This window comes from Leptidea sinapis, chromosome 30 (assembly GCF_905404315.1).
Source record: "Leptidea sinapis chromosome 30, ilLepSina1.1, whole genome shotgun sequence".
NCBI lineage: Eukaryota > Metazoa > Arthropoda > Insecta > Lepidoptera > Pieridae > Leptidea > Leptidea sinapis.
Genome location: NC_066294.1, coordinates 6,616,022 through 6,627,744, shown reverse-complemented (window position 1 = coordinate 6,627,744; position 11,723 = coordinate 6,616,022). Strand labels below are relative to the sequence as shown.

The 11,723-nt window shown below is 35.1% G+C and overlaps 1 protein-coding gene across 1 annotated transcript; it reads right to left on the bottom strand.

The window, feature by feature from the left end:
• Positions 1–3,556: 3,556 nt before the first annotated feature.
• LOC126973919 (tigger transposable element-derived protein 4-like) lies at positions 3,557–4,205 on the bottom strand. Its single transcript, XM_050821290.1, has one exon. It carries the CDS (start codon positions 4,203–4,205, stop codon positions 3,567–3,569), a length of 639 nt encoding a protein of 212 aa, XP_050677247.1. The 3' UTR covers positions 3,557–3,566.
• Positions 4,206–11,723: the final 7,518 nt, after the last annotated feature.

Genomic DNA, 11,723 nt, shown 5'->3' with positions numbered 1-11,723 from the left:
TCGGTATATGGCGTTCAAATATTATAAACACTCGAATAAATATCATAAACAGTCGAGACTAAAGTTGGATGTTGACAAAAGTCAACTTATCCTGGTCCGTAACGCATTAAGTCATTTTGGGATGCGTTAGAATCAGGACCATTTTGTCACTGTTGTAAGTTGGCCAACTATTCGTTCCGCAAGTTTATAAAAACACATTCTTCCACCTTTGCACACGATGCTGGATAGATTATGGTACCACAACGGCACGTATTTCTGCCGTGAAGCAGTTGTAATGTGTAAGCATTACTGTGTTTCGGTCTGAAGGGCACCGTAGCTAGTGAAATTACTGGGCAAATGAGACTTAACATCTTATATGTCAAGCGCAGTTGTAGTGCCGCTCAGAATTTTTGGGTATTTCAAGAATTCTGAGCGGCACTGCATTGTAATGGTCAGGGCGTATCAATTATTATCAGTTGAACGTCCCGCTCGTCTCATCCCTTATTGTCATAAAAAAGTCTGTGTTATTGATGATAATTTTTATTCATTCAATTAAATATAAGTTATATCTGACACATTAATTTATACATGCCATTTATGTAATGGTAATCAACAGTGTGACAATAATTAGAAGTACACCAACCCGATAGAAAATTAATGTTATAATATTTTCTTTGTAAGAATCAGATGTCTATTTACAATAAACATACTTATAATGGTAATCTATGGGGTTTGAGCGATTTAAAGACTACTTAATAATAATAATAATGTAATATAATGTTGACACACTTTCGCACAAATTATCTTGCCCCAAACTAGGCATAGCCTGTACTATGGGAACAAGACAACGATATATTTAATACAATATACTTACTTAAATATACATAAATACATATTATAAACATTCATCGGAAACAAACATCCATATTTATCATATAAATGATTGCACCTACCGGGATTCGAATTCGGGACCTCTAGCTTAGTACCCAGGGTCACTAACCATTCGGCTATATGGTCGTCTTCACTTACATTACTAGTTTAGATAAAACATGTTGCATCGACGGATAATGGCTTAAAAACAAAATATCTGCAATTATCTGTAAAAGTTCTAGGTTCCTCTTCACCTAAATTCATTTTATTCACAAGACGACTGCTCTCATTCAGCGAAAGTATATCTCATTAAGCAAACACTAGGCGACGTTTTACGTCATTAAATATGTAAATAGTAGGAATACGGGCGTCCATTCAGGTGACATGTCGCGACGCCGCACCGTGCGCTCTGGAACATAGAGCGATGCATACATAGACAGGAGCTAATAATAATATTTTGATGACAAACTCCCGTGACTGTTAATGGAGGTTGTTAGGTTGTAACGAGCTTAGAATTCACATTATGATATGAGCTCTCTCCAAAAATGAGAGGAATTACAATTTATTTAATTATTTTATTATTTAAGGGAAGCTCACAGCCACTGTTTGTGGCTGTGAGCAATACAATTAAAACATGTGAATAAACATAAGGCCAATTAAAATATGTATAAACAAAAATTATTTCTAACTATATATAAAATTATATCAAACAATTTTTTTTAAGTTTTACAATTAAGTTTATAAATAATGTTTAATCTAGCGCCAACATATAATATTTACTATGTTCACATATAGTACTTTATAAGTTACTAGCAAATAAATCAAAATATATTGGAGCTTCTAAATATAAATTTCAAATTCAATTAAATGTATTCAAAATAGGATTTAGAATCACTTCACCCAAACTCACTCAGACCTGAGAAAAACGGATACAAGGAACTTTTTTAAAAAAAAATAATACGTACAATAAAATTTATTATTACATAGCCTGAGCCTAACCAAAAAATTTAGTCTTACAAATATCTGCCAAATAACATATGAATGACTAAAAATATAGGTATATTTCATACACGGAGAAAGTCTTATATAAAAATACAGTAACTTGTAATTAAAAGAGATTGTAGGCATTTACTATCTATAAATTCGTTTTGTTGTAAATTTTTATATTATGTCGAATTGAATTATAAAGTTTGAAAAAATTCACTTCAGTAGATGAGTTCCTAAGACCAGGGCATGTCTACTTATTGTAGATCTGTGAATAGGGAGCGCTGCGAATTCCGCACGGAGTATCGTATTGCTAAACACGTAATTACAACCACTAGCAGTCTTGCTGTAACATATTCTTAACGGATTATAAATGTTAATAATTTCATCCACTATAGCTTTGTAGTTTTCTATAAATTTAAATTATTATATAGATAAGTGAAGCCATACTTTTGGATCCTTTTTAAAGATTGTTAAAAGACTGGATTTCTATGAAAATCAGAATGTTGTAAAAGAAAAGATGGAATTTTATACATTTGTGGTCCACTCTTTCTTTGCGCAGATATTTTATTTGATTACTCTTTTTAATTATCATCATTATTTCAGCCGAAAGATGTCCACTGCTGGACAAAGGCCTCCCCCAAATATCGCCATGTCGATCGGCCTTGCGCTGCCCTCATCCATCCTACTCTGGCGATCTTGACCAGATCGCCGGTCCATCTTGTGGGGGGCCTACCAACACTACGTCTTCCGGTATGTGGTCGCCCTTCGAGGACTTTACTGCCCCAACGGCAATCTGTCCGTCGAGCTATGTGCCCTGCCCACTACCACTTCAGTTTCGCAACCACATGGGCTATATCGGTGGTTGGTTTTCCTACGGATCTCCTCATTTCTAATTCGGCGCCTATTTCTGCCGTGCAGCAGTAATGTGTAAGCATTATTGTATTTCGGTCTGTAAGGCGCCGTAGCTAGTGAAACGACTGGGCAAATGAGACTTAACATGATGTGACTCAAGGTGACGAACGCAATTCTAGTGCCGCTCAGAATTTTTGCGTTTTTCAAGAATCCTTAGCGGCACTGCATTGTAATGGGAGTATCAAATACCATCAGCTGAACGTCCTGCTCATCTCGTCCCTTATTTTCATAAAAAAATATTAAAAAAAAATATCACGAAATTTTACCAATCGGAAATGGGAAAATTTAAAATATCTAAAAAATTTGAGAAAAAACTGAAGGAAGATTTTTTGTGGTCTTACATTAGCAGAGATTGCTGTATATATTATCTTATTATATTTTTCTAGAAAGCACGTAAGTATTTTAATCACCAAACTATTCGTGTCGAAGTTTGTAAAGTAAGACAAGAGGCTAGCTATAGTCGTAGCTTAAGTCTTTGTTTGCGAACATCAGAGATGGACAAGTATGCGAGATTATATTGAAGTTTCACAGGATTCGTACTAACTCGTACAAAGTGAGGATGACAATAGTTTTAGTGGGAAATAATTAATTTCAGATATAAATTCGTATTGTATTTAACTAGTTTATTAAGGGTTTACAAATACAGTCAAAATCTGTTATAACGACATCGAAGGGACTACTCATATTGAGTCGTAAAAACCGATAGTTGTAACAACCGGTGACAGGTATTAATAGGAAAGATAATATGTATATTCATGTAGGAAGTTAAACTGAATTTTGTTTTCTTCAATACAAACGTATAATATAAAAGAACAATATCATTTTTCCATCATTTTTGTATGCATAAAATCTGTAATTTTAGTTTGTTTGAAACACTTCTGTCGTGCATACACATTTTGTAATTCACGTTGGATTTTAATCAGCGTATCGTCACAATTTCCCTGCATGTGGAACTCTTCATTAAAAAGATCAATCTTTCGTAATACACTAACAGCATTGAGACCGTCAATCAAAGTTGGCACTGTAAATTGTTCTTCCGAGTCTTCCTGTTCATTTTCATTTTCCTCTTGAACTTCACGTACAATATCATCCTCCGTAGCTGGTGCACAAATTGCAATAGACTGATCTACATCAATGAACTCGTCTGTTTCAGTAGTAGATAAAGCAGGTCGTAAATTTTGGGCTAATTGAGCCAAAGACATATTGTCCTCTTCATCGTCGTCAATCACATCATCTGAGGTTCTTGTTATAAGACTTGTAAGATCTTTAAAACCTGCATGCCCAAAGTAGTTAGCTATAGTTTTTTGTGAAACTTTTTCCCATGCTTCGGATATCATCACGATGGCATCAAGAACCGTAAAGCTGAACTGATTATTACTGTCAATGCTTTGTATTAACTTTAACACTTGCAATCTTCTATAATGAGATTTTAAACATCTTATTACACCTTGGTCCATAGGTTGCAGTACAGATGTAACATTTGGGTGTAAGAACACGAGTTTAATACACTTCAGATTAGTAACAGCCGGATGAGCAGGACAGTTATCAACTAAAAGAAGAACTTTCTTATTGTTTGATTTTAATTCAGCGTCCCAGTTTCGTAACCATTTTTCAAAAATTTCCGATGTCATCCATGACTTCACATTGTTTTCATACGTTACCGGCAGTGAGCGTATGTTTTTAAAGCATCTTGGTTTCTTAGATTTCCCAATAAATAAAAGCTTCCTTTTACAGGATCCTGTCATATTTGCTGCAACCATGATCTTTAGTCACGTCTTGGACATTTTTCCTCCCGAACAATTCTCTCCTTTGAATTTTAAAGTCCTGTCTGGTGTCATATTGTAAAAAAGTCCGGTTTCGTCTGCGTTATAAATGTCTTCAGGACTGTAGCCTTCGCATAATGTAGGCCACTTTTGCGTAATCCATTCGTCTACAGCATCTTTATCCACACTGGCAGCTTCACCACTCATTTTCCCGCCGACAATGCCATGTCGAGCCCGGAAACGTTGAATCCAACTAGACGAGCAAACAAAATCTTCACCAAAACGTTAAGCAAAATCGTTTGCTTTTTGTTGAAGAATTGGTCCATTTATTGGCACATTATTTGTCCTTTGATATTTAAACCACTTTAACGAAGCTTCCTCAATCTTCGTATGCCGCGTTGTTCTGGCTCGTTTCATTTTCAAAAAATTCTTGTCGTAAAGGATTTGAATTTTCTCCCTTTCTTTCCAAATGGTTGAAATTGTCGAGTGAGATACACCATATTCTTTTGCCAGGTCTTTGTTTGGAATTCCTTTCTCTAGCTTTGAAATAATATGCGATTTTTCTTCGATACTGATTTGTTTTCTTTTTTGCGACATGTTACAATTTTCACAGTTAACTCAACAATAATGTTTTGGTGCTTCTTGTGTAAAGATACGTAACAAACTGACCTAAGAGATATGACGAAGCGGGCCTTGAGGCTACGGCATGCATGTGCTTTGTTTCTAAGAATTACAAAAGACCTTAAACTTTGTTTACTTTTACGATAATAGCCATTGACTATTATACTGTGCCAGATGTGGATACAGTTACCTATTCAAATTGTTTACAATACAGCTGAGCCGGTCGTTCTACAGATATAATTCTCTGAAAACATTAACCAAATGTGGTCGCTTAATGCGGTATGTCGTAGTAAACAATGTCGTAAAAACCAATGTTTTAGATAAGGCGGTCATATAACATTCAGCCAGGACCTTTGATTTTGGTAAATTTAACCGGTATGTGGTTCTAAACGATGTCGCCATAAACGGTTTTGACTGTAATTGTTATAATGAACAGAATTTTATGATTTCTAATGATAAGTTTTAAGGAGACGAAAACTCAGTAAAATAATCTGTGTACTTTAATGAAATTACTGTCAAGATTTTTGAAAACTCAGAAGATATAAATTTTCCCAAAGTTACGACGCCTTTCAAATCGAAACACAAACATTTGCACTGTTTAGTAGCAGAAAAAGGCGCCATGGCAGTAGGTACTGATGTAGCCGACATCTTACACTACATCGATTTTGATCTGTTTAGAGCATTTGGCAACTCGAGACCATCAGCTCGAAGCGCTACACATTATCGAGCAAGAAGGTTTAAAAACAAAATTTAAATTTAAACCCTTTAAGGTTTTTGGAGAAAAGAAATTTTCGAATTATTGGTCCAACAAACAGCAGCATCTTTCCTAGAGAGCATCACCTTCTATTACCAACCGTGGTGAATATGGGAAAACGCCTCAAAATCAATGACTGACACTATAAGACCCCGGCCCCCAGTCGTTGGCCCCGCACGTGGCGGCCACGGTAGTAGCCACGTAAGTGACGTGGCAGGGGATACTACGAATCCCCGGGCTTAGCAAGGCTCATAGGAGACTGCAGACCAACGAGAAATTTGACTTTAAGAAGCTTTGAGCCGACTACGATGGTAGGCTGTGGTAGGGTTACCTGAAGTCCGAAGATAAGGGTGAGGACTCGATAATCATAAACTCCGGACACCTGATCTTTTTCCGGGATGCCGACAAACTGTATCACGGCAGTGTCGGATTTTTCTTCCAGAAGTCATTAGCAACGTTACCGAGGTGGTATTCGTTGAAATTCAATCAGCGTTACGCTCCAACTTCGACACACTCCGACGAGGAGGTGGAGGCCATGTATATCTCAACAGCCATCCATACTTCCAAAACCCACTTCAACGTTGTCATGGGAGACTTCAACGCAAAACTGTACAAACGTAGCACCGATGAGTAAAGAGCAGAGCAATTTGGTTATGCAAATCGGAACGCCCGAGGCAAGATACTGGCGGACTTCATGAACAAGGAGGATCTTTATATGGTGAGCTCCTTTTTCATGAAGACTACGCAAATGGAATTGCATTAGTCTCGATGATGACACCAATATAAAATTGACTTCATTATGTCGAACAAAAGACATATATTCAATGATGTCTCTGTGATCAACTGGGGGTAATCACCGCATTGTAAGAGGCACATTGAATATCAATCCAAAACTGGAGCAGTCTCGACTGGTGAAGTCTAAGCACCCATCCAGATCCAAAATCTGAAAATACAAACGTACTCCTATTACAATTCGCTTCGTATGCTTCGGCGACTGTTCTGACGTGAACGAATATAATAGCAGGTTCTGGAAGGTATTCAAATCGCCCAAATCCAGTTCTTTTCAAAGGCCAGCCGTTTGAAAAAAAAACTGGATATTGTCAGATCTCCAAGTCCATGACTCGCGTTATACGACGCATAACACAGATAGTGGAAATGTAGCCATAGAGCGTAACAGGGCCTCTGAAGTATTCGCACGAGACCTGTCTAATGGACAGAGCTAACTGATGAAGCTAAAGACCGGTGATGTGAAGTTGGAAACTGTACTCTCCAAATTGTTCACGAGTACGGCTTGGACCTTGGACAAATAATCCAGTTAGGCAGATCTGATTTAGCAAAAGAGGTCACACGTTGAATCCAACTCAGATGGGCAGCGTTCGGAAATCTCCATCCCAAATACCACAGTGTCTCAAGAGGAAGGTTTTTAAACAGTCTGTGATGGCAGTTGAAGGAGGCCTTTTCATCTGTTGAAGAGGAGAAAAGATTATGTTTATTGCCTGAGCGTTTTTAAGTGTATTTTTTGAGCATAATATTTATATTTTTATTGCAAAAAAATTCCATCGTTATTACTAATTCTACGAGGAGTACATATGACAAAATAAAGGATTTATATTTTATAGCGAAACGATCTTGAAAAATGTCTCATATTCTATAAAATATTGTTGAAGCACTTGCGTTGAGATTTATGTAAAGTTAGACGCATTACCCAGACGAATGACGCGACAAACACGATAACTAATTGATGCCATTACTCTGTAACGTGACCACAGACGGCTGCTTCTTAAAACATCTTAAGAAAATTTCAAATTTAGAATAGTTTTTGGTTTATAATTCAAATTAGGAAATGTCAAATTTGACATTACTGTCATGCATTATTGATGAGATCTCATCTAATATATAAAATTCTCGTGTCCCGGTGTTTGTTACCAAACTCTTCCGAAACGGCTGAACCGATTTGTATGAAATTTTGTGTGCAAATCGGTTAGGTCTGAAAATCGACCAACATCTATTTTTGATACCCCTAAATGTATTTTTTACAATTTTACTTATTTTTATTTAATTATGATTCAAAATTTAAAAATACATACAACTTAAAATTTTCGCCCTTCTAGGATCTGCGACTATTTTTGTATCACGATATTTATATTATTAAGTTTCATCCACAAATCCATTATAGGGTTGCAAGATGGAAATCGAATACAATAATTGTAGTATGATATATTTGGTAGGTCTGAGAAACGGTCGCATCTATTTTTAATAACCCAAAAATTTTAATTATTGAATTTTTTTTAATTACTTTATATGGCAATACAACGTTTGCTGGGTCAGTACAGTGGATGAAACCAGGTATGAATGGTAATTTTAGATCCTTGCAATCTCAATCTAATTTAATAAAAAATAAGAATAAATTATTTATCCATTAATCCCGTTATTATTATTGTAGCTTTCAGCGACAAGTCCGCGTTCATACATCACGGAACAATAGCCTCGTATTAATTAGAGGTTCATAGTGGCATTGCGTGAGCATAGACAATACCCGTATCCATAAAGAATCAATAAGACTAAAACCGTGTTAAATCAACATTGGGCGAAGGCAGAGACAAGAAACGAATCCGTGAATTTATGGTCTAGTACGAATAGAGCTAGGAACACGTAGAGCGTAAATGATGCGTTCATATTTCATTGTCAGCCTGGCTTTGTGTAAGCTAGATAGACTCGCTCGGGCTTTTTACTATATATATAAATGCTTTGTATTACGAGTTTTAGGTGCTAGGATATGATTTTGATGTTTATCTGTTAATTATGTTGCTTTTCGAAGTGAAACTTCTTTATCAACGTATGAGTGTAATTTTATAGCAAATTGTCACGGTTTTCGGTTAAGCGCCATGTTGATTTTTTGTAATAATATATTAAATGGCTGCACATAATAAAATAAAAAGTCTGTTTGTATGCATGTTTTTTATAATGAAATAGTTTTAATTTTTTTTTATTAAGTCTTATCGACCTAATTTCTGTGAAGTTGTAAATAAAAAAGTTTCACTTATCACCTGTGTACTCTGGTATACACACATATTTTTTTATTATTTATGTACGGTACTCAGAGCTGAAAATATTATAACTTGCATGTCGATATTATTTATTAGTAGGTAAGAAAACTTGCTTATTTTTCATAGATTTATAGAAAAACTGGATGTGTGGCGGTCCTCCACAGTGCAGTTTTCAAGGAGCTTTCTTCCACGTACTACAAAGCTGTGGAATGAGCTTTCTTGTGCGGTGTTTCCGGGACGATACGACATTCAAAAAAAGCGCGTACACCTTCCTTAAAGGCCGGCAACGCTCCTGTGATTCCTCCGGTGTTGCAAGAGATTGTGGGCGGCGGTGATCACTTAACAACAGGTGACCCGTACACTCGTTTGTCCTCCTATTCCATAAAAAAAAAACAATTTATCCAAATTTTAATAGTTAACTTTTGCATTACTTTCGTATTTTGTTGTGTTAAAATCAAAATAAAGACATATGTGTGCTACAACTGTGATGCTATGTTTAGGTATATTTGTTGATATTTCAAACAAATTGCTAGCTTAAAAAGCATTTATTTTCTCAAAATTGATTGCTTTAGAATTCTTTTTGATGTCATTTCTAATATACAAGATACTACTACCGCTTCGGAAACAAATGGTGATCTAAGAGAGGAGAAGCGGCGCAAGAAACTCTCCCAGCATTTTTTTTTTGCGCTCTTTTCAATAAAAACATACAATATTGTACAGTCATTTCTGTCGCTATAAAATAATCATAATCTAGTCCCAGGCAGTCCGATCACTTAGATATTCAGCTGTGGAGGAATAGGATTTACGACAGAGCCATTTTTTTTACAAAATATTTAAATTTGTTTATAGATAATGTCTGAACAGTGGCTGGGACTTTATTATAAAAATGTATACATTTAACCTTAAAGCTATTATGTATCTTTTGAAGCTTACTAGAATTAGTTACAAGCAATCCCTTATTTCTAGTGTTATAATAATGAAAATCACTATTAAGAGCAAAAAATGACAATTTGTGTGAACGTATATTAAATTTTCATAAATGTACTGATAATGAACAGTCATAATATTTATTTCATTGAATTTTTCTTCGAGAGACTTAAACTCTTAAATAAATCTATAGTTATTACTTTCAACTATTGGAAATAGTATAATGTTTATTATTGAAGTTACTTCTTTAGGCGCGTTATGAAAAAATTATGAGAGTGAAATTTTAAGATGCGCGCACATCACTCTAACACAAAAGTAACAGGTTGAAGTTGGTTCCTAAAACTTTTTGACGTTTGCGTCATTCGTTATTTTTTTGGTTTCTTCATCCATTAATAGGATAGGCAAAGGGTTTAAGTCCATACAGCCGTATTAATTATCTAATAATTAATTGTCAAAGCCATCTTTGCAAGAATTTTACAAAATTGTTCTTTCTAAAAACGTAGAATAGCACGAGGAATAATTCATTTTAATGATTTTTGCTCCGTTAGGCCAAAGAAGTATAACTTCTTGCGTGCATACATGACTACACACACACACTTTTATTAATTTATGGTATGAACGCTTTCTTGTCCATTTTAAATCATAATGGCTGAATAAAGTTAACAAAATATAATACTCTTAAATATTCATAGCGAAAGAGCGTGTGTTAATGAAGCAATTAAATGCAGCACAATCCTGTTCTATTAAAAGACATTCTAAGATATGAGTTTTATTTGCTTTAGGTATTATGACTGTACTTTTATATTTCCACTAATGAAAAGAGAAACTTATACCTACTAATATTATAAATGTGAATGTAAGTTTGTTTGTTACGCTTTCACGCCAAAACCACCGAACCGATTTTCATGAAATTTAGTACAGAGGTAGACAAGAGCTTGGGAAATGACATAGGCTAACTTTTATCGCGAATAAAATGCTTGGCGGGGTTGAATTAGGGGGTGGAAATTTGTATAAAACTTCGTCATTATCGATGATAACACCATGAAAATTTATATTTATGCACTTGATAAAAAAAAATATATATTTGTTCTAGCGTTTTTAAAATTTAGACTTGTGTGAGGAAGAAAAAGGGGGATGAAAGTTCTATAGTTAGCTTATAACAATGTTTTAACCACAGAAGTTTGTTGTGTATTATTGGCAAAGTGAGTATATTAAAAAATAAAAAATGCTGCCCAAAGTAACTATTAAAAAATAACACTTTAAATGAAAAGTTTTGTCTTTATCTAATGGTATTTAGATTGATCAAATAATAGTTACAATGTGTATCATAATATTATGTGTGTACACGCATGTGTGGCATTTCTATATATTCCGAACTCTATAATCCAGCTTAATTTTATTAGAAACACGCCCTCAGCCGAAAAAGGCGCGAAACACACGCGATATAAAAAATGGCAGCATGCAATTTGAATGCGTGAATTATTGTCTTTTAAGGAGGAATAATACTCTCACCTAAAATATTAGGTAGCGACCCAAGGAATGTGTTTTTTGTCCAATTTAGATAAGATCGTGCCACGTCATTTATATAAATTTTAGTGTTTTGTGTGGTTAAAGATTTTTATATAATTTATTTGGTAATTATGTAATCACTTTGACACGAAGTTTTAATACAATGATATATGTATATTACAATTATTTACACAAATTAACGGAACGTGATTCGAACTCTCGCGTTCCGTGCGAATGCCTTTTCCACTAAGCCAACCGTTCGAGTGACGTATCGTGTATAAATCTTGTATGTCTTGTTCAACTCTCAGGTTGTGGCTTCATTCTTCTTCCATGTCGCGGGTTCTAGTCCCGAAT